Source organism: Larimichthys crocea, chromosome VII, assembly GCF_000972845.2.
Source record: "Larimichthys crocea isolate SSNF chromosome VII, L_crocea_2.0, whole genome shotgun sequence".
NCBI classification, from domain to species: Eukaryota; Metazoa; Chordata; class Actinopteri; family Sciaenidae; genus Larimichthys; species Larimichthys crocea.
In genome coordinates, this window is record NC_040017.1 from 23,019,810 (window position 1) to 23,044,316 (window position 24,507).

The 24,507-nt window shown below is 39.6% G+C and overlaps 2 protein-coding genes across 5 annotated transcripts in view; one reads left to right on the forward strand and one right to left on the reverse strand.

The window, feature by feature from the left end:
* Positions 1-24,507, reverse strand: part of nbeab (neurobeachin b) — a 185,000-nt gene that overhangs the window by 49,257 nt on the left and 111,236 nt on the right. For all 4 annotated transcript variants that reach the window (XM_027280396.1, XM_027280395.1, XM_027280394.1 and 1 more), the window contains 3 exons: positions 23,385-23,509; positions 15,210-15,359; positions 9,252-9,388 (listed from right to left, as the gene is read on the reverse strand). In XM_027280396.1, the coding sequence (XP_027136197.1) occupies positions 9,252-9,388; positions 15,210-15,359; positions 23,385-23,509 (412 nt within the window). The remainder of the gene's footprint in view (positions 1-9,251; positions 9,389-15,209; positions 15,360-23,384; positions 23,510-24,507) is intronic.
* mab21l1 (mab-21-like 1) lies at positions 6,006-7,755 on the forward strand. Its single transcript, XM_010736344.3, has one exon. The coding sequence runs from the start codon at positions 6,531-6,533 to the stop codon at positions 7,608-7,610; it is 1,080 nt and encodes a 359-aa protein (XP_010734646.1). The 5' UTR covers positions 6,006-6,530; the 3' UTR covers positions 7,611-7,755.

The window sequence follows — 24,507 nt, forward strand, 5'->3', positions numbered from 1 at the left end:
CACGTGATTCATCTTGGAAGATATAAAATGTTAACATTTCATTTAAGTATATCCAGCCATGCATAAAGCTACTGAATAAAGCAAACTCCCTCTGTCCAGCATATTATGGTTGAGTCATTCGGGGCTATGTTAGTTAACCCTGAGCTCAGAGGATGATGAAGCAAGGGCATAAATCACAGAGTGAAACAAGGCAGACTCCTCCGATTCATTAATGGAAATGATCTGTCAATATGCTGGAGTCAATTCACACGTGTCAGCTGGGCTCAGCACACAATGGGCCAGCCAACTTATGAACTCCCAGCACCACTCCACCGAGTCCATAAAACAACTGGCATCGCCGCTGGGGAGCACCCCGAGACACCACCCTCTTGCACAGACCACCAGATGACACAGATGGGGCGAAACCAAACAAAGACGAGAGTCCCTTTGTACAAGGAGGGACCCCTTTCAAAAGCCATTCATGCAACAAATTGGGGAAATCTGGCCATGCAACACTCTGGGTTTGCTCTTTTATTAGCGTGAGCCTTACGTCACAGTAAGTGAAATCAGATTTATGGCCCTCTGCTACAAAAAAAAAAGGTGGTTAAAATCAAACACACTTTTAAGACACAAAAACTTTTTTTTTTAAAGCCACATTAACCAACAACAGTTTAGCTGTGTTATGTTAACTCAGAACAGCTTGTTATTTTGTACATGAACCACTGAGTATCTTCCAAAAAAAAAAAAAAGACCAAAACATCAACTTAAAAAAAAGCTAATGAGGAAAACTACACGCAAGGACAATGCTGATCCATCCTAACACGTCCTCTCCTCTAGAGCTGATGGATCGTTCGGCTAAACATAGAGCGAACTTTTCCCCACATGACAAATATTTATTGTTAAATCATCTTGACAAGCTCGCAAGCAAATGTAAGTTAATCGTAGATTCTATTTTTTGCCCGCTGTATCGGTTAAAGCTGCAGATCGCAATGATTCTTCGTAGTCAGAGATTAATATCAGTCACAGGTACCGTAGGGCAACGCCTCCATTTTGTGGTAGCTTTAAACAGCATCAAGCTTGAGTACTTTCAAAGGCAACCCATCAGTTAGGGAGGTTTGTTTCCATGTAGGTCATTAAATGTGAGCACACAAGCTTTCTCTTATTAGGCCCTCTGCATTTTTCTTTTCTTGTTCTTTCTCAGCTGCACACCCGTGCTGCTGCAGCAATCTGCATAGAGAGACATTTGTCATCATTAGCCCTGCTCTGACAGTTGGCACCCGGCACCTCAGATCTCTAGGACTGGCAATTATGAACCCTTCATCCCTTATTTAGGCAACATTGCCTAATTTCATCACAGGCCTCACCAGCAGCATTTGATTACCAACAGCCCCAAACCTACAATATGCTACCAACTCCTCCATTGCTTTTTGTTTTTGCGCAATTTGCACCTACTGTTAGATCACATGACACGTGGGAGAGAACTGTGTTCAGTCAATCTGAAATTTGAAATTACTTATAAGATACAAGAGCTGCGGAGAGGACGGTAGATGAGCATCAAGGGGTCAGTGGGCAGATGATTACAGCGCCCACCTTTAGATGGTAGACATCTCACAGACATTAAGATTAATCGCACTGCTGCTGCTGCTGCTGCCGACTTTTACAACAGACAAGATGGGAGTCGGGCATGTAGTTTTCTTTGATAATAAAAGAAAATAAAAAAAGAGCTGCTGGTTGAGAAATAAACTAGTCAATATTTTTTTTTTGTAAAAATCTATGCCCTAACAATTTGCAGACAACAACAAGAAAAGCACGCCGAATAAAGTAATAATAAACGACGAGTCTGCTCCAGTCTGCTACACTCCAAATGTTTAGCATTGTCATGTACAACAAAATACAATCCTAAACTGTGCGCTAATAAAACAAGTAGAAAGCACTGCACCAGCACTTTTGCTGCATTCAACTGCCAACTGCATAACCTGTGCAGGAGAAAAAAAAAGAAAAGTGCACTGAACACAAGCTGTATTTTCCTTCCGTGAAGCAAAGCAGACATCTTCTGGATCAGTATTTTTGGCAAACAAAACTGAATTGTATCCATGTTAAATTCATGCAAATACATGCATGTAATTTATCACAAAGGCTGACAAGCGTACCATATTGCAGAGGGGAGGGGTGAAGGGCCAAATGAAGCTGAGACAATCAATTAAGTTTTTTTTTTTTTCATAATTTACACTTTTCTCTCACCTTTCTTAAAATTTTCATCATGCTGATAAGTCTGGTGTTTTGTGTGTGTATATGTTATGGGATTCGGAGCCTGTTGAATTGATCACTCTCGCGGAGCCTCTGGCTATGTGGTCTAAGCTTCCTGACTTCGCCAATGGAGGCTGCTAATGCACAGCAGAGGATAAAACAAATGAATGGACACAATCCAAAGGGGGTCCTCAGAGCAGCTCCAGGCCCCAAAAAATTAACTGGCCTCCTACAGAGACACCATATTGCCTGGAATAATAATGTTCGGTTATTAAAAATCCCAATGACAATTTCATTTTGTGACAAATAAAATTATAGAAAATGTGTCAACGTGAGTGGCTATCCCATGAGATTAAAACATATTATTTCTCACAGTTTGACAGCCTGTGTTGATGTCACTTCTCTGATGTGTCACTGCTTTTAATCTGATTTATATAGAAATATGTCATCCTATTAAGTCCACTTTGACTAATCTGCATATTAGCTTGGGAGCTAGCTGGTAAATTCCCTTTATATGGGGTATGGCTTGAAATTCTCTAAACTAAATGACCTCAGGAAATTGATAAAACACATATGGCAGGCCTTATTTGTGCTTGTGTAACGGGATTATTAAAATAATAAAATGTCATACATAATTACGATGCCATTCAGAAGATCTGCTCTTCAAAAAGGTCTCGATTCAGCTTAAAAATCAACAAAAATGGCTGTACATATATAATGTCAAAGCTATTTTGTTAACAGTCGTGAGGTAATACAGGAAATAGAAACTTAAAGACAGCATGCATAAATATTTCTGCGAAACCTTTTGTTTATAAAATATAGTTGGAGCCAAAGCCACAGAGGATTGTTGGTCAATTCAGCCAACCAACATTCATCTTTGTGGTGCATTGGGTTTTCATTCCCTCCCTTGGAGACTCACTTTTTTCAAAATATTATTGTTCTTTATTGGACGCTCGAGGCTACACAGCGTTTTGTACATACCATAGAAATAATCATCTTATTTACACAGATTAAACTCATTTGTATATGAACACATATGTGTTAGTTCCATACATATTTATTACTAAATCGTGTGTATGAATACTACATAAAGCCTTGAGGAGAAAATATGAAATCGAGCAACATACATACAATGACTTTGGCTACAATCATTAGAATATCATTTCAAGTCACTCAAAAGCACGAGCGGTGTCATCAAAGGGCAATTTTAGCCATCAGACAAGCACCATTGACCTTATGCCCGGCCATGTTAACAGGACGATCAGTCTTACAAGAAGAAAGGAAAAAGAAAAATGGAGGAGAAAAAATGAATAAGTGTAGAGGCATGCTCTGGAAACAAAGAGGCCTTCAAAACAGGGTCACATGCTCATGCAAAATTAGGGGAAGTAGAAGTCATTGTATTGATTTACACAATCGTGCATGCGTTTTTTGCTGGGTCAGAAATAGGCCTTTGCTGGAATCACAGCCCCATATATCACACTGTAGGGCCTCCAATAGCCTGGCGGGGTGGCGAATGAAGCAACAAAGCTTGCAATGTTGTAATGGTAAAGATATGGGTAGGAAGATTGGATTGTCTTAGGCTGGACCTGACAACTGCTGGAGTCTTGGGACTCAAGAGCAGGTTGAGTTACTGTGAGATCTGTGCAGCCACATGCTTTAGATTAAGAGGTGATAATCTCAATGAAAATCCCCCCTTCTATCACGCATACGAACGGGCCAAAGGCTGGAGCACAAACTCAAGAGGTGCAACTGGATTCTGAGGTATCTGACTTGGAGCAAGATAGCCTGGAAAGTGAGGCTAGTCTGGTTTCAATAAAAGTCTAAGTACCTGCTGGGCCACAGACAGTGGGAGAGAGTGAGAGAGAAGACTATCAAAGCCTGAGAGGGGACGAGGCTTTTAGCTACCTCTCACCACATGAAAAACTTCCATAATGTCCTCCATATCCTCCAGAAATATGTCAGCAAGAATATAAATATATGGTTGTGAAATTTAATCAGATATAAATGTGGTGAAAACTACAATACGTATCAAATCTTATTATTTAATTTCAGAATTAACCTCCACACAAACCTCTATCTTGTTCCACAATTACATTTATGGAAATAAAAAAAAGATGTTACTCCCTTATCTGTCATTTCTGCCTGGTAACAGTGTGAAATTATCACTGGGGTTTTTTTTGCCAAGAAGCTACTGGCAGTGTGTCCATGACAGGCTGTGATGATAATGGGAGTCACCTATCTATCAGGGTCCTTCCCGCACACGCCACCTCCTGCTCAGCCGCATCCATGTAGTGAGAGTCAGAGCTGACGTGCTGCGCTTTGCCCTCATAATGTCTGGTCTTATGCAGTTCTGACTTGAGCAGAGATGAGTGTAAATGCCTTTGTGTTCCTTATCTGATCCGCGCAGCATTATCTTTTTGAAGTCCTCTTCAAAGGATGCACTGTACCTCGTGAGATGGCGTGCCAGTGCAATGATGAGAGCCAGAGAGGGTTTAGTGTGGATGCAACATCTCTTTATTGTGAATCACTGTCTGCATCAGACCAACATACAGCTACATCTGAAAACAACACACATCACGGGACTTCACGTAAATGAGAATTCTTAGAAATATTGGCAATTAATTTAATAGTAAATGAGAATTCTTAGAAATATTGGCAATTAATTTAATAATTAATTAACATTTTTTAAACATCCAAACCATGTTTTTTATGCTATTGTTGATTTGTTGTTGTTCCGCTTCACTTGTTGTTGATGAAAATATTTATATATTTATCATTACCAATAACAGATTGATGTAGAGTGTTCATGTGTATTATTCTCTTCAACTTAACACTGGATTTAGATTACTGACATTAATAAAATCAATAATAATTTCAACATAACAAGCGTTTCTAATATAAAATAATAATTATGAAAACCTTTTTTGCATATTCTTCTTTCGTTTGGCAGATGGACACAATAAAACATTACAGAGTTTTGTAAATGGGTTAATGTTCTTTTTGTGCAATGTAAAGAAATGTGTGTTGAGATCACAACCATTATATTTATTTCCCTACAATATCCATTATTTAAATAAAATTTAAGTGCGTGGAGCGTTTGCTCAACAGATCACAGGCTGTTGCGGCACACAGAGCAAAACAAATACGACTTCTGAATCTGCATCTGCAACACAAGCTCCACATATAAACTCTCCTATAGGTCACAGCCACTGATAATTAATGCGTCAAACATAATGGCAATGCTTAATATAAATAGCACAATAACTTTCTCAGCTTCGAGAAATAAGTCTGCTACCTCACCAGAGTCTTCAGTGAATTTAAATAACGCGGAATGTTTTAATTAATCATCTAATTTGTGTTTATTTGCACTAACACGTGGCTTCAAAACGCAGAAAAGAAACTAAACCTCGTTTCAAAAAAAATAAATTTATATTTAAAGTAACAAAAACGACTTAAATTATTCTAAATTTATCTGATGTGCCTTACATAGAAGAAATAAGACCCGGTCCACTGGAGAAAAGGAAAAGGCTTATATAATATTGCAAATGTAATGTTTTATTATCCGAAGACATAAAGAGCTTCATTTAACAATTCTAAATCCACCTACTGTTTCATATTTGATTCAATATAGCTGACTAAAAAGCAGGAAGATAGAGTCCAGGAAAAAGCAGCGTAACGCAGTAAAAATGCTCTTGTTGTTTTGTTTTTTCTTCTCTCCATGCGTAGGTGTACTTCCGCTCCTCGATATACTACTACTACCTGTACTTTTTACTTGTATATAACACCCGGGGATGAATTTGTTTTCGATAAACTGGGAAGCGGTGACGCATCAGACAGCGATTGGACATCTTGGTTTCAACTCCTCCCTTATAATAAAGAGTGTGTGTGTCTCCTGTTGTAAAACACAGCAACACCGGGCTGCGTCAGGAGGGCACACTCCACTCTGCGCAATTACGCGGACTCTTACCTGGCACGGTGATCAGAGAAAAACCAAAAGGCTGATTTTTTTTTTTCTTCACAAAGGCTGAAATGGACTTTTAAAAAAATCAGACCATCCTGATAAATTCGAGGACTTGCTTCGAGCACTTCAATGCAGTTTACGGTACAACAGCTGTGAATGTTATGATATGATTATTACGCATGTGCTCTGAGCACAGTTTTGAATAGTTGTCTTATAAATAGACATTTTTTTTCTTTTTAAATTGCTTCTTTCTTCTCTAAAATTGGCTCCCGTACAAACAGCCGCGTTGGATCCCTCGGCTTATTGCGAGACTCCGGTTTATAACCCGGATCTCTGCCCTAATATGATAGCCGCCCAGGCAAAGTTGGTGTATCACCTCAACAAATATTACAACGAGAAATGCCAGTCTCGAAAAGCCGCCATCTCCAAGACCATCCGGGAGGTGTGCAAGGTGGTATCGGATGTCCTGAAGGAGGTCGAGGTGCAGGAGCCCCGCTTCATCAGCTCTCTCAGCGAGATGGATAATCGTTTCGAGGGACTGGAGGTCATTTCACCCACCGAGTTCGAGGTTGTGCTCTATCTGAATCAGATGGGAGTATTCAACTTTGTGGATGACGGATCGCTCCCGGGCTGCGCCGTGCTCAAGCTCAGCGACGGCCGAAAGAGAAGCATGTCTCTCTGGGTTGAATTCATCACAGCCTCCGGTTACCTCTCGGCGCGCAAGATCCGGTCGAGATTTCAGACACTGGTGGCGCAAGCAGTGGATAAATGCAGCTACAGAGATGTTGTCAAAATGGTCGCTGACACAAGTGAGGTGAAGTTGCGCATTAGAGACAGATATGTGGTGCAAATCACGCCGGCGTTCAAGTGCACTGGGATCTGGCCACGCAGCGCTGCGCACTGGCCTCTCCCTCACATCCCCTGGCCGGGACCTAACAGAGTGGCAGAAGTGAAAGCGGAAGGTTTCAATCTTTTATCCAAAGAGTGCTACTCCCTGAACGGCAAGCAGAGCTCAGCAGAGAGCGACGCCTGGGTCTTGCAGTTCGCCGAGGCCGAGAACCGGCTCCTGCTGGGTGGATGCAGGAAGAAGTGCTTGTCAGTACTCAAAGCATTACGCGACCGTCACCTCGAACTGCCCGGACAGCCCCTGAACAACTACCACATGAAAACTTTGGTTTCCTACGAGTGTGAGAAGCATCCCAGGGAGTCGGACTGGGATGAGAACTGTCTCGGCGACCGTCTGAACGGGATACTATTGCAGCTTATTTCGTGTTTGCAGTGCAGAAGGTGCCCGCATTATTTCCTGCCCAATTTAGACCTATTTCAAGGAAAACCTCACTCTGCTCTAGAGAACGCAGCCAAACAGACTTGGCGACTGGCAAGAGAAATACTGACCAACCCCAAAAGCTTGGAGAAACTCTGAGGTAAAACATGTTAGTTCACCTCGTCTTACAATTTGTGGTAGAGGCCTCATAAACGGACAGGAAAAAAATAAATAAAAAAGCCAACCAATTTGCAAAGTCTTGTGAAATGTGACTGTCCTCTGTTGTTAAATATGTTTTGGCCTAGCCTGTTTCAAAGACGACTTTTATGACAGACAGTTTTAGTTTGCCATTTATCCCCCCGTGCACCTTTTTGACGGTGTCAATATTTAGGAGCAAAAAAATTTAAATTATTGGCTACCATTAATCCAGGAGTCCACCTCAAACAGTGGCTTCTTCTTTTTTTCTCTCTCCGTGCCACACGGTTGTCCAAATCCTACATTTTCTTAAATGCTTTAAAATAAAGCCCCGTGACACAGTTTGGAAAAATAAAAAATAAAAAACACATACACACATCTGTACATTTTATACTGTAAATACATTCATAGATTGTGATTCAAGTGGTCTGAAATTGTGAATGTTGTTCTGTGACACGTAAATAGGATCCACCTGTTTAAATCTACTTCTGATCTTTTTCTTTATCTGGTAGGAACGTTTTTTTTTTTATTTATACATGCATCAGTGGTAGTCTGATTCATCTGTTTCAATGGACTTTGTCTAATTTTTTGAAAGTTTACATTTTGATGGTAGGCGTACAACATTTGTTACATTGAAAAAACATTCCATCAATTTACTTGAATTATTATTTAAAGTACTCGAACATTTTTTTGGTTCTTGTTTTTTCTCTACCATGCTTAGGCCTACATGATAAAAAATGAAAATGATAACATATATATAGTAAATATATATATATATATATATTAGACTTTAATTGAGAAAAAAAAATGCACTTGAAATACACTGGATTATAACATCTGTGATCTGATTTTTTTAAATTTCTGTCTCTGATCTAATTTAAAGAGCTAATAAAACGAGCTGTTTTATATTTGTGTCCCATTATGGTTTTATTAAATGTTTATTTATTAAATGTGAGGTAGGCCTAACGCCATCCAATAACAATATAATGGAATCGTTAATTTCGGGGCTCTGGCTCATGTAGATGCTCTACAAAAATGAGTTTGACACAGTAAAAAGGGAGAATAGGGACATAAGGAAAAAATAATGTCCACACACACACACACACACACACACGCTTTAAACTGATCTGCATTGTTGTTGTTTTTTAACCACCATCCCCCTGTGCAAGAAACATGCGTGTAATTTCCTTTAACCTTGGATAACTCGACCATAACTCGGTGGATAAACCGCCCCCATTGACCCTGCGCTACGAGCAGGCCTCAGAGATCATTATATGAATTTAAAAATAAAATGCACAAATAATCCAGCAAATTCAAACACACAAAAAAACAAAAACAAATCAGCCGTGATTTATAGAAAAGTTATGGACACAAATTGTCATTATTGCATAAAAGGAAAAAAACAACAGAGCTGTTACAGAAGCGCAGCGCACCTCCATGCGCTTTGTCTTTATTCCTTCATTTCTATGTTTAAAATAAAGTGTCTGTTTAATATCTGCCGGACAGTTACAATGAAAAAAACAAAAAACAGAAAAAAAAAGGCGCTGGACGCTTAACTACCCGCTTTAAAGTGTGTGCTGCGCACTTGCTTGCAGGTTTACTTACCTTTGAGTCGACCCTTTTGAAGGCAGGGTCATCCTCGTCCACCTCGAAGTAGATTTCGGTGGTGGTGATGGACAGAGTACCCCGGGCCACCAGGACAGGGGCAACAAGCTGGGCCGGGCTGCTCAGGACCACTGGGCCTGCAGAGTGTTAGAGGGGGGGCAGCCATGTGCACAATCAGTAATATGCAGGAAAAAAAAAATATATTTAAGTGAAATGAAGCGAGACTGAGGTTCACTCTGTACAACTGAATAAAAGCATTACTGAGGAGAACATCATCAGGCCAGCGGCCTGTTTACGCCAAACTCCGTGTGCATACACACTGACTTATAGACATCAAGGGTTTTTAAATTTTATTACTACTGTTCAGTCAAATGTCACGCACTATGAAAGCTCCGACAAAGCCTTTCTTTTTTATTAACCTTTATTATTTTACGCACCACAAAACAAAAGGCGTGTGAACGCCCCTCGTCTTTGAATTGCAGATTTCTACATATGCGCATAATGCAGCGGATTTATCAGACCTATAAATAGATAGAGGTGTCATCAAAACACTGTACAAACAAGCGATGCACTGATAACAGCATTATGATCTGATTTGGATCATAACGCAAACAACCACCACTATTCAGAAATAAAAAAGGTTTCCATGTAGTTAAATCAAATTAAATAATTCCCCTCTCAGGTCACCTGAACGTTTCTGCAGCACAGGTGTAAAATATTCATGCATGAGAAAATGAACTGTCCGCAATTTTTTAGGTGGGCTTGTGACCCCACGCCAGCTGATAGTGATCACATCTTTATTTCCAGTCTCCTCCCACCCTGCTCCATCCTCCATGTTCTCAGATCAGTGTCGCTGTGGAGCACCGTTACAGTGATTTGTCTGCTCTCAGACGAAAGCTCCTCGAAATCGGGATATTTATCGATCCCTTAAACTCCAAAGAGCCACTTTAATGTCTCATCAATCTTAATCTGCGTTCCTCAGCCAATTATGGCCGATAGTGTTACAGGAATACAAGTGGATTTCGGTCTCAACTCCCAGAGCGCCCCTTCATCGCTCTTGCAGGCTTGCACAGTCAAAGCGCCCTTCCTTGGATTTTTTTTTTCTCTCAGCGTTGCTCGGGTCCATTAACGGTGATCCTATCTGCTGATGCTATCAGGCCAGGCTCTACATGTTGCTTACAAGCTTCATATGAACTGTAAATACTCAGCCTGTTTTATTGCATTTTAGATAATGGTTAGTGTTTATAAAAGATGATAGGAAATTTGAAAGTAAAAAAAAAAATGCAAACCATATAAAAAGAAGAATGATGTATGCAACATTATTATTATTATCATTATTATTATTATTATTATTGATCCTCTTTGTGGCATAAATTGTCTCAGCTACAACAAAAGAAGATCGTCTTTATGTTCACTCCAGCCCCTAAATTACAAACCCATTCCCCCTTCACACTAAAAATAACACTTCTAGGGCTGAAGCATTGTAGTGTGGCCCTAAAGGGCTACACAGAGGGAAAGACACAATGCCTGGAGCATTAAGCCACAGCATCCATTGCTCATGGGGAGGAAGAGGATTAGGCAGTAATCCCCTCAGGGATCCTTTCATAATTAGGCTATGGCATTAAAATGTTTACAGGAGAATAATGAAATTAAGGGCAAGTTACACAGGATGAGCGGTGTGTGTGTGTGTATATAGGCTAAAGCTCAGAATATCCGGCTGTTGGGTCTTTTTCTTTTAATGAAAATGCAAATATTTGTCGAATGACAGGCCAATTTAATGAAGTGATGAAAAGTCTCATTTCGGTGTGGTGGGAGTTTGGGAGAAGTGCTGAGAAGATGGGTATATTATTACCCACAATCCATCCACTGGACTGCAGTGTTTGATAAGGCCGAGTGCTTTTGTATTCTATTATGAGAGAAATGCAAAGTGAAAGTGGGTTACTTGCACACCTGAGGACTATTATTCACTTGCAAGCATGCACATGCTGGCTTATAGTACCGCGCACACATATACACACACATGCACAGCTGCAGCCATTATAATCTACTGTATGCTGAGTGTCTGAGGAACAGTGTCTTCTTGTTAATGCGAGTCACTGAGGGAACGACCATTTTTCCACCGGTTTCAAAGCACGCATTTAATCTTTCAACATAAAACATAAAATATTCAGACGCAAAGGCCTGACTAAATATAAACCGCGTCACCGACTATTTAATGAGGATGCAGCGTGCAATAATTGATTTAAGATGAGGGGAAAAAAAAGACTTAAATATGAAGTAGAAATAATTAAAAATTTCAAGTGTTGTTTGTACATTTTCTTTTTGATGTCGCCCGTATTCGGTTTCAATTAAGAAAGGGTTTGTAGATCTTTGAATGAAAAAAAAAAACTAAACAAAATAGGAAACTCAGGGAACTTAAGTATGCAAAATAACTTCCTAAATAACTTCGACACTCACTTATTTCTCTGAGATTATGCATTCAGAAATGTTATGTTGGTTTTACTCTTTTATAAACATGTCACCACTCAACGGATCAGTGTTGTGAATGGAGACTAAAATGGATACAGAAAGGCTAAATTAAGGCAGAACAAAATGGTTGTGGCCGCTTAACCACACTTCAGGGTATACTAACATGGGTCCTGTATGCCAGCAGAACAGTTAAATCTACTGACTCTTGCTTGACATGAGAAATGCCTTGTGACTCCTCTCTTCTTTCTTCTCACATGCTCATCTTAAGTTTCTATTTTACCCAATTTTGGTTACAATATGTGCATACAAAAAAAGGCTCATTTGATGCCAGCTCAAGCACAGACAGTATTTCCAATGTTTGTGGGGGAGCAAAACTAATCATAGGTTCAGTAACCACAACTGCCTGGGCCCTTGAGTGCAGGCGCCGCCCCTTTGGCAGCAGCAGCAGGCACTGACCCAAAGGCTGGCAGGAGGAGCGCTGTTGTTGACAAGGATCTAGTCCCAGACCTCTCATTAAGGCTGTTCATGCCTGAGATTAGATACAGGCCAAACACAGACAGTGCATCCTGGTAAAAACATTATCCAAATGTTGTGAGTGAAGGAGCTCCCCTATTGGTAGAAACATGAACTCAACATTTAAAAAAAAATCCTAAATCAGAGCAATTATTCTACAAAGTCAATAAACATTTTAAAGTTTATCATTTCACAAGCTCACAAATCATAGATTCATTAGAAATATTCTATCTCAGCATTTCTGTTTTGTACAAGGTCATTAGTTCTCTCGGCAGAACACATTCTCGTTGTGTTGTAGCCCTCGCCTTGCTCTTTTGATTGGCCAGTGCAAGGTTCATCCGACAGACACTGAGTGTTTGGCTGCCTGCCGGCCCCAGGACAAAGAGGAGGAGTTAGCCTCCCCCTCTAAGATTCATCTGTGGGATCTTACAGAGGATTTCACTACTCAGCAGTGCCCTGGTTTAGCCTGAGTCTCATATACTAAGCCAGGATAACTGCATAATGTATATAGGGCTGTGACCCCGATGTTATTATTTAAGTGTCTGGGAATCTAGGGAATTTCTTTGTTTCCATACTATTTCTATCATGATTTTGTACCTCGAATTAATCCGTTACATTCACATATTTGACTGTTACTGTAACACGTTTCACAGGCACCCCACATTAATTCACAGACATTTTAATAACATTACAGATGTCAAGCCAGAACAGCCTTGGTGGCCGAAGGGCTGCACATTTGCAACAGTTTCTGGTTCAGTTCCAGCTGGCGAACTTTGTTGCCTTTGTCTACCTTCTTCTACAGTCACTATCAAGTAAAGGCAAAAAAAAAGAAAAAAGATGTCATCAGGGATTATGCAATCTGTGCCACTTCTGTTAAAACGCAGTTGCTGAACTCGCAGAGCCTAGTAACAAAATCCATAACATCAGAATATTATTGCAATTCCATTACCAACACGAGGACACCCTCCAAGTTTCCTGTTCGGTTGTGTTATTTTTGAGGACAAGTCCGGCTAGTGTTAATAAATTCTATGAAAATAGGAAAATGTCTTAGATTTGATTTCATAAAAAAACATTTTTTTAAACACACAACATGTCAGCCTAAGAGCTAAAAAAGGGGTCTGTACTGTACTGGAGCAGTGAATGTTCCTTTAAATCACCCACAAATAAAAAAATAACACCCAGTGACAACAACAGTCAGTAAAAAAATGGCACAGATTTCTCACCATTAGAGGAGAAAATTTCACTTCTTTACTGCTTTATTATCCTTTTTATTGGAATATAACAGATTTTCTTTTTGGAATACATGATGACTGCCAGGACTGAGTATTATTTTTATACTTTCTACTAAAAGCTGGTCTCATTCAAGCATCAAACCAGTAACAGACTCCGCTTATTAAAACCACCAATTTTTTTGCATGAGGTGTTAAGTGAAGATTTGGCTTTATTGACGTGTACGTAGTGCTACATTCTTGATCTACACTCAAGTGAACCCTGGATAACTTACCTTTTAAAGCCATGGCAGTTACTCGAAAAGCAGTGAGGGGTTGGCTTGATAGTTTGGCTCACACACAAAGTGCCGGTTAAATTACAGAATCTTTGGGCAGCTTACTTGGCAGCAAGTTGCACTATTGACTGAATTGTATCAGACAAAGTATTAAAGCTGGGTTAAGATACTGGATTTAAAAAAATAAATAAATAATAACAATTACATGGTTAAAATAAATCAAAGATTAATAAAGATTCAATTTTGCATTTGTCTTTCCTCAGGGCCAACTAATCTCTTAAAGACTGTTCACTGTGGAGAGAATACGGATTAGTTTGCAGGATACTTAAGTTGCTGTCTGCTCTCCCTTAACATGCAAGTGCTCACATCCACATGGAAAATACACATGCGATTTTCTCGGCAAGGTTCAATTAAAATACAACATGTTTTATTAATTTGAAACGAGGACAGACAATTTCGATTATTTCAAATTTCCGGTGGGATGGATTGTAATTACTGGAAAAATAAAAGTATAAAGAGTTTGATTAACTGCAACAATTCCTAACAATCAAACCATTTGATGACTGATTGTGTTACAATGTTTTGAGAGGGAGACATGAGTGTTTGCTCACGATCATTGAGAGACTGTTTGACAGAAGAGACGTGTTATCAGATGTCTTAGTTCAGATTTGATTACAACATCTGATACTTTACAATGGCCTTATTAGAGTTATTAAAGACCGATATACTCACCATAGGACAGCAGAATTTCCATTACATAATAATACTCTGTTAGTATTTCAGTAAGTAGAACATGGTTTAAATAACAGTTTCAGTCTCAGTTCATACGAATAGATTTTGAGTAGAGGGTACAGTATTAGGTCAGATGACAGGTTAAATAAGGCCACTGTAAAGTTTCATATTATTCAGTTGTGGTTCATATCAACTTTAATCACTGATTGCTTGCAGAATCTTAAAATACGAGCTGTGAGTTGTGACATATCTGGATTGATCATCTTTCCGGTGTTAGTTTAACTTTAGACTTGCCTCTGGAGATAAACACTCGAGGAAGGAACCGTGCTGACGAGATCCAAAACAAAACAGAGAAGGACACTTATCAGACCAACACAATATGTAGCTGTCAAAGCAAAGCAAAGCTGTCCAGATTAGAACACAGAGGCAAAGTCTTTGACTTTAGAACTGTGAACTGTGCTACGATCCTTAAATACATGGGATAACATTTTGAATAGTAAATAACACTAATACTAAATAACTCAAGGTTTTCGCTTTGAGTCACGCTGTTGCCGGCACACTGCAATGACCATTAAATGCCACTACACTGATCCAAACACTTCATTTGATGCACCAGTATTAATTATGTACACCGTAACTAACCAGCTATTAGAAGGAAGATAGATAAAAGATAAATGCTGATACTCTAGCAGAGGTGATGTTGACTTGGGGTTAATAGAGGTGCTGTTGTGCTGACTCACCACCCAGGTTGTCCATCTCCTTCTCCTGCAGCAGACTCATGGCATCGTCCTCTCCCCCCTCTAGCATCAGCTCTGTCTCGGGGTTCTGACTGGCCACAGTTTGGCTGCGGAAGACCTTCTTAGATTTGACCACCTCGTCCTCTTCTGTGCCTGTCCAAAAGAAACACGGGGAAGAGAAACCACTGAATATTCAACTCCGACCTCTAAGCCTCAGATTGGTATTTGTTATTACTCTTAAATGGACAGAAATACCTGACTATGGTCTGTTACTTTCTGTAAACGTGCTATCACCTTTCCTCTTCTACCACTAACTACTGGAGTTTCCACTGATACATTTCTGTACTATCCTGCCAATAGAGCATGAAAGGTTCAGCTGTCTTAAAAAAAGCAAAAGCTTACGTCGCAAGAAAGGCAAAAATAACTACATTTAAAATATATAGCACATTTCAGTAATGCATATAGGAAACACATAAAAATCATATCATAAATTAAGCAAAAGAAAATACACCCACCAAAAGTAAAACAAACGCAGTAAGTAATTGTTAATTGTTAATTCTTTTTATATATTATTTTATTATACTAGATGTCAAGCATATTAATACATTTAGATTATTTTATTTGAATATGTACAAACATGATGTTTAGCTCTTACTTCATACAATCTGTAAATATGTTACTAAGCTGGTTTTGGTTTACAAAAGTAATTTATATATTTATATATATTTCTATTTTCTTACACTTATAATATACACAGGGTGAACCTGATGGGAGATGCTCACTAATGTACTTGCCGCAGCATATAAAAGAATGTCAGAGTACACATGCGTTTACTGAATGCATTTTGCATGGTTGAACATCAGAGGTGTTTCAGCTTTTATTTTTAGACAGGGTCAACAACGAAACATCATCTATATCTTGAAAGACCAACAGCTGAGTCGGGGGATACATCTTGAGCTCATAGTCGATTAGAGATATCATTTGCCGCTTTTGGAGACTTGACAAGAGTGAGAGTGAACAGACAGCACAATTAGGAGGCTGCTTACTCCAGGATTTCATCATATGGCTATAGTGGATCATGCTCATTGAACAAGATGTGTTCATACATCCTGCAAAACAAAGAGGTCTCACAACACATTTATCAACTTAAATCAGCCCATCTCCAACATGTGCCTGCCACACGGCTGCTCGGTACATTTATGTGAATTTGTCTTTGTGAAGTCCGATGCAGGAAATAACCAGAGGAAAATCTCGCGTGTGTGAAAGGAAGAACACATACCAAGAAATGGGAGGTAGCTGACACCCATGTGACATGTTTCCTTTCAGCACAGTTCTTAATTCGCCTCTCCCTCCCCTGAGGAACATGTACCTTGTCTTGAAGAGGTCACATTTGACTGTTGTCAACACTGCTACTGAGAAAAAAGCCTGCTTCCTGCTCTGTCTCATATCTGCAGTGCTTTCATCAGAGGGAGGGAAGAAGTCTGCGCGTTTCGGAAATGAATTCTGTGTAATGTTAAAGGTAAAAGCCAGCCAGCGGTCAGAGATCAAAGAACAAAGAGCGAAACTTAAAACTGTAATTCTGTAAACCATCATTATGCTCCAAGTGAAAGAGGGAACGCTCCGCAGACGTGCTGATGTTCTGATTGGCAAATCTGTACGGGGGTTGAGTAGACCAAATAAACTATGCTGATTTCTACACGCAAATGACCAACATCAACTGAAACGGGGGGGCGGGGGGCACAGGGCAGAGGATCAGCTTTACCCACAGTGCAATTTTGCTCTCGTCGAAGAAGTAATACGGTTATAAATAACGAGAAATGAAGAGCTATGACATGAAGGAGAAAATGTGCTGACATGAAAAGTGATCCTCTCATGAGTGATAGCCCGTTGACTCGGAGACATGCTCGTATTAAAAGTGTGGCTGTGAAAAGGAGGTCGCCATTTGTCACTATTAAAAGGGGTCTGCTGTGCAGTGGTGTCGCGGAAGACTCATTAGAAACATTTTCATGTGCTCACCCTTGACCGCTAAATGGCAAAACAAAGAGGATGACCCTTTGAGTACGTGATATAACTCACGCCAGTGACCTAAAACAACATGAGACAAGTGCACGCTGGGATAGATACTATGTGCCTATCCAGTCGTTGAAGGATTCAGTTTTAAATTCTCATTTATATGCAGCTGTGGCAATCGAAAGGACACTGAACTGTGTGTGAGTATACACAAAATACATTTTTAAAAAAGTAAAAGAAAATAAAAAAACAAGAAATATAATTGTTCCTTAGTTTAGAGAACCTGTAAAAGTCTTAAATGTGTCGTTCAAGACAATATTTACTTCATCAGATTTATACAAAACAAAGAGAAAAACTGCCTATCCCATGTCACTGCATAATGATGCGACGAGCATCTATCTAATTAACTTCACAAAGTGGGCAGTCTATCAAAAGCCACTTCCATTGACTTCTCAAAAAAAAACAGCAGTTTCATTTCATGTCTGCTCTCGAGCCCTTCAGGAACAGTGCCAGGAGAAGCCACCGATCACCAGTCTCCCGGGGCCTCTTGTTCAATCACTGAGTTGAAACTGCTTCAGAGTGCACTAATTACACTCGGTAAAGTGCATCGCAGTGCTTTTGTGACCCCATTGGAAGATGATGAAGACTGCCCAGCTGTGACCAATGGAGGACGCCCATGAGCCCTCATCACCAAGGTTCAGCAAGGATCCATGAGTTTCTTCTAGGGTGTCTAGGTTTGCCTCTTGTGGCACACTTTTCCTTAAATATGCAAATAAAAATAAATAAAAAAGCAAACTGTTGGGTGACAATTTTAACTTCTTTTATAATTATTATTTTTTGTAAATAAATACAATTTTAACTTCTTTTATAATTATTATTTTTTGTAAATAAATCACATGGGATGATCAGATGGATCTTGATGCAAGGATAAAATAAATCTAGTTTTAAGTTTGATCCTTGAGTCAGAGAGACCTTCATTAAACTAAAAGTTTCTTTCATTTTGAGAATGTTTTTATAATGCAATGTTGAAAATTATGAAAAAAAAGGGGGATGCAATTAATTTTCTAGACACCCTGACACGTCGTATTTACTTCTTTAATGTGCTGAAATACGATATAACACAATGAGGGATCTTTCTAAAGTGTAAACCAATGCAATATCAGCTTATATGTTGTTTTGACAGGAGAAGCAGACGGTTGAATTTAGTTTAGTTTTTTTTCACTGTATCTTTACTATTAGAAATGAAAATTTGAGCTGTGAAAAAAAGAACAAGCAGGAGCCATATGCTGTGTTTCAGACAAAGAGATAAGAGTCAGAGTGATGAAATCAAGTAAATGTGTTCTTCTGTGAACAAGCTGAAGCCCAATTCAAATAAACTTTATAATCGAAGATCCAGAGCCTCACAGTTGTTTTACTATTCAATATGGGACAGATAACAGTTGAAAGGCCTTTAAAAGCACGTCGAATCAGCTGTGATACCGCTGCCAAGGCGGTGGAGAGTTTTGTGGTACTGACCTTTCACATTTACAGCCTCATAGATCTTGCAAGCATGAGTTTTTCTAAGTCTCCTATGTATTATACACCCAGAGTCAAACACTTCACTGCCACTCCTCGAAAAGAAATCCACCACATCATGTTTCACTTAAGGTTCAACTAACGTATCTGAAAACTTCTTCTTCAGGACAAAAAAAAAAAAAAAAAAAAGCTGATTTCACAAATACTTTTGGGTAATTCAATATAAAAGACCATAAATAAAACACAAAATACCTCAGGTTGCTCTTTCTGAGATGTTTTCATGAAGTGGTTTGATCAGCAAGATGCTGGAAAATGCTGGAAAAGGGCAAAAAACGCTTGGCTCTTGTAGAAATCACTGAATGTTTGTCAATTGATGTGACAGGGCAACATTTTGGACAAAGCTTAAGACAAACATCTATCTTGACCTCTTTCTAAACAATGACTTGGAAAAGAGAGCTCAAACTCCAGAGCCTTTGCAGAAATTATTCTGGTTTATGTCTCGTTCTGTCAGAGCTCTCTAGATAACATGCATTAGTATAAGCCCCCCCGGTTCCATAACTTATTGACTGCGCTATCTTTTAATGTACATCGGTGTTTTTTGTGCAGTCATTCCAATATCCATATAACGTGAGCTCTACAAAATGTTTTAAATATATCTCTTCCGTTTCCCAGACTCTATCTGTTTCAGATCCTGCCCTCCTACGCACCCTCTCCACGGGCTCCGCATTCCACATGGAGAGAAAAAGTCCAGTCCATGGGATTACATTACCGCTAGGGCGATGCAATTCTGCCCTCTCTGTCTCTTCACTTTTATTTACTCTGCACTGAAAGATGAAATGAGGGGGAACAAATGACAGCTTCATACTTCCTGTGATGCAAGCCATCCGTTTTGCCGAGAATGTGTTTTGAGACTGTTAAAGTAAACATTATAACTTTGATGTAGGGGAGTTTATACAGTACAGACGCTTCCTCCTGGGGTGAATCTTTATTCAATATCCTGGGATGTGCAATGCGTGTCTACTGTGCTGCCAGAGCTTACAAACAACCTCATCTTCTTTAGATCAAAACATTAACAGCAGAGTCTAATAATCTCCACATCTGGACCTGAAAGTTAGGTAGTCCACGTAACTGTTCCTGAAACATACATGAATTTACTGCAAGGCTGCATTTGAATGTCTGGATGTGCATGTTAGTAAATGCCCTAATGTCATTTATCACAGTTTAATATCTTTGATCATAAAACCGGAGAAGGTTAATATCACATCACGAGGCTGGCGCCTGTGCCGCAGTAAAGAGCTATAAAGATCTCCGCCCGGGGGCAATCAGCTCAGAGAGAAGCTGCTCACCTGAAATGAGACAGCAAGGACACCCGGAGGTAAAACACCCCGTTAAACACTTGGATCAATATTAACGTGACTTCCATTTCATGCTTGCCCAATTCCAATCACCTAACAATATACTCTGATACTGAGCCGTGGCTGGCTGTAACAGGGCAGGTTATTACAGGCGGAGGGCAAAGACAGAATGTGCTGGCTAAGCTGTCAATGCTGCTAATAGACAACGAGGCACAGTTTAAGACAGAGTTTAACCTCCCATCACACACGTTCATGAATGCACACTCTCTCTCTCACACACACACACACACAACACCAGTGATTACAAAGGTTACACGGGATGAGGCACAGATTTTGCAGATACACTATTTTAAGTTTCCCTTAGACCAAAATCTTTAGGATATTATCTACAGTTTGTTTGCATACGATAATTATGGAAATAATGGGAAAGTATTGTGCTATATCTTTCACTAAAAGGACAATGATTGAATTTATTGGCAACTTTAGTCTAAAAACATGAATATCATCTTTCAAAAAAAAGTCTAAATAATTGGTCAAATAATGTTTGGTAAATTAATTCAACCTCTAAAATGGCAAAACATGTTTAATTTTTTACAATCTAAGAGAAAACAAACAAAAAAAAGACGGCAAGCCTCTTAGATGCTGTCAGGAACAACGCAGGCCACTCACTCACCGAAATGTTTCTTGTGTTCACTTTTATTTTCCCCAAGTGAGCTCGTAAGACTGACGTTTACTGTGAGCACAACACTGCGAGTCTGCCCTCTTCAAACTCCGATAGTGGCTGAGCGTATATTGTCATATCTTGCTGTCAAACCAGAAACTGTGTATTCAATTTGGACAACGTACTGGTTCTCCAATAGTCAAAGATTTTAAAGCTTTAATAATGACTCTCAAGGGGCATCTCAAACAAGTCTCTTTGTTTTTCTGCTCTGCTGCCTATGCAGTCGGCAACCCATAAAAAAAAGTTCTTTAGAGTCCCTGTCAAATCTAGGAAACAGTCTGGATGTTATAACTAATGGATATCCAACCTTTGAGCCTCTGCACCAGGTTTATCTGCTAAAGACAGGTCCTATCGTTAATATTATGCTAATTAAAAGTGAATATTCATACCAAAAAAAAAAACTGTCATAGCACATTTAAAACAAAAACTGCCAACTGCCACTGCCAGCAAAATCTATTGAAGCTCTACAGAAGAACAAAAGATCCTTCTCATTTGAACTCATAACAAAACCTGGCCTCCGCCGTGCAACCACATCAAAGCCTGCTGGAAAAAGCCTGAAAGTGCAGCTCACCTCTGAAGGAGAGCAAGAAGGCCATCCGACCGCAGGCGATCCCCTTCGCTTGACAAGTTTATACATTATTCCACTCATTAAAACCACCACATGCCAGCAGGACTTCAACAGCTCTTCAGTCAACTACAGCGAGGCATTAATGTCAAACCAGAGAAACAAAAACAGATAAAAAGCATACTCCAGTGTTCTGATGGACTAAATAACATGACAGTCTTGAGGACATATGTCACATGAGTCAAATTGAGCAACTGCACGGTAAGTACCGGTAAGTAAGCCAATGGGAAAGGGCACCTGGCATTTAACAGATGGTAACAGTGGAAATGGATGAAAAACCATTTTCTATCTCTTTAGCTTTAAAATAATATTCTCTCCACAGAAAAAACAAAGGAAATTTTATGTGTTTTATGTTTTATGTTTATTTACAATCAGGAAAGATGATCGTTGTAGTGGCATCCAGCCAGCAGTAGGCCAATGGTGCACTATCCTAAAGTAACGTTTCCATGAAAATCTACCTTTTGAGTATCAAATTGTTATGATCTCTAGGGTTGGATGGTAGCTCTGAAACCTTTGAGAGCTTCTCAGATGAAGAAGATGGGTGGGGCAGTCAGAGTTCACCGCAACATATCTTAATACAGTATGTCTATATAACTCAGGAGCTTCTCCAGAAGTAACGTACGTGTTATTTTTCATTTAACTGAACTTTATTTTGGTCATTAAAACACAAAATAATAATAATAAAATAAAACACAAAATAAATAAAGTAAAGAAACAGCCTTCAGAGCTACAAAATAAATAAAAAAATAGATTATAGCAATGACCAAAAAGGTGTAAGCTGGAGCCAGAGATTGTAATGCCTCTCTTTATTTGTTATTATTAAAGTGAGGTGACTGTAGCATACTGAAAATATGGATCAGTAGATTATGGATTGTGGATTATGCTGCAGGAGTACTTTGAGTTTTATATATTGATGCTTTGACGTGTGTTCAAATCTATTTCTTTGCCGATGATGCTGAACTTCTTAAGAGACATTCATACTTGCAAAGTGCCAAAAGTCCATCCCACCGCACTATCAACACATCACCAGCCCGCAGCCTAAATTAGCTTACGGATAAAAAAAACATAATGGCACCACTGCACACTTTAAAGCAGACGGTGCAATTATTGCATGTGTGTCTCATATATGGACCACCTGCAGCGGAAGCAGCAGCTGGCATGTGTTTATCTGCAGAGCTGCCATGATCTTCATACAGCATCCATGGCAGAACTAGAGCTGAAAGCAGCCAGATGACATCCTGAACTCAGCCAACAGTCGGCTTCAGTAGCTCAACGCTGAGACAGCCAGAGGTCAGTCAACACTGTGATCATCGTGCATGTGTTGCTGGAAGTCTACGGTCATTTTAAAATGTTACCCTGACTATATATATATGCATCACCTGTTTTCTATTTTCTATAAAGTGAAGAAGGTGCTTCATTAATTTCAGAATCGATACATTCACCCTTGTGCCATTACAACATTTGCTCTGCTATTCAATTACAGGCAGAGGAGAAGGGCCTGGGGTGTTTAATAGTACTGAGCTGCCTTCCTTTAAAAGTCGGTGTTGCATGACATAAGGCAAAATTGACACAAGGTGGTGGGCAACGCTACAAGACCGCCTCGGTCAATAAGAGAAGTTTCGGGCAAAGAGAGGGATCTAATTTGTTCCTGTGTGTGTGTTGTGATGGAAATAAAAAAGTGCAATAAAAAGGATGTGTCATGTTCAATTCACAGGACTCATAAATACGTTGCCTATAAAAATGACACGCAAATTCTCCTAAGCAATATGCTAAACTATATGATCAAAGCATGAGCTAACTTAAGTGCCTTTTTAATGCTTTTTTCATAACCATGTTTTAAGGACGACGTTGATATTCTACATTTAATATGAGAGAACGCTGTCTGTGAATTTTTGCCCACCAATGTTGACGAGTATTGGAAAATATTCCACAAAGAAATTCTCCATACTCACCATACTCCTGCAGCGACTTGCACGTGACATCCAAGTGGGTGGACCCAAAAGGGTTTCTGACAAACCGCCGCCTCCGCCGCAGGTCATCTTCCCAGTAGTCCAGGCGCCAGAAGTCATGCAGCTGACTACGAGAGAGGTGATAAGACAGGTAGGTTAGATGGAACACCCCTCAGTGATGGTCTGATTACGGCAGCCACTTCCTTATCGGGGGAAAACATCTTGAGGAGGAAAAATCAGGCCACACAGAGCAGATTTATTAGGTTGACTAGTGGCATGCTCTGCAGAGGCTTGGTAATGTTAGCTCTGCTAAAGCCTATAGCATCAAAACAGCAGGGAGCTACAGCAGCCGCAGCACACATAAATCACAGGCACTCCCATTAACAAATACAGCATCAAATTACAAGTATAAATGGCACAGCTTGCCTCCTTTTTTACAATGTTTTTTAACAAGTCTTGTAAATCAAAGGTAGGAACCTCAACGCAGACAGCGTGGGGTTTAATGATCGGGGTCTTGGGGCGGTTGAAGCATGAGCCTATAAAACAAGCCCCCTCCCTGCATATGTGGAGCCATGATTAAAATAATGTGCTGAAATATTCATTGAAATGATTCCCAGAGCCCTGGAGCAACCCGACAGAAAATTGCATTTTTATTCATTATTAATAACAGCGAATTAGGGTCGTAAAAATAAAAAAAAAGAGAGAGAGAGAGAAAAAGAAGAAAACAGTTCCAGCATGTGGTAACCATCTTTGTAAATGATTATTCCAACATTAGTGAGGACCTGGGATAATTTTATTGCTTGCAGCTAATGCAAACCATTAAGCACCAGGACTAGCATTAGGTTACTAAGTGCTGCTTATTCCAAGTGTGCACTAGCTGGAGCTATTTCAAAGCCTTCGTGTTTCCGTCATAGGGAAATGCAGCAAAAAAACCTTGCTTTAATTCACCCTTAACAGGGAAGAGTAATACATAAAAAACAGTGATGATTCAAATAATTGGTGCAGCTGACAGTAAAGTAAGAGGTGATTACATCAGCCTGTCATGAGGTTCATTTTCATTTAATTTCCAGTCGAATGTGAAGAAAGCCGGCAACACTGTTTTATTTTGTTGAATTTCAACAGCTAC

Bases quoted from the DNA above. Each gene is read 5' to 3' on its own strand.
- mab21l1 (XM_010736344.3), top strand. From the start codon at position 6,531: ATGATAGCCGCCCAGGCAAAGTTGGTGTATCACCTCAACAAATATTAC.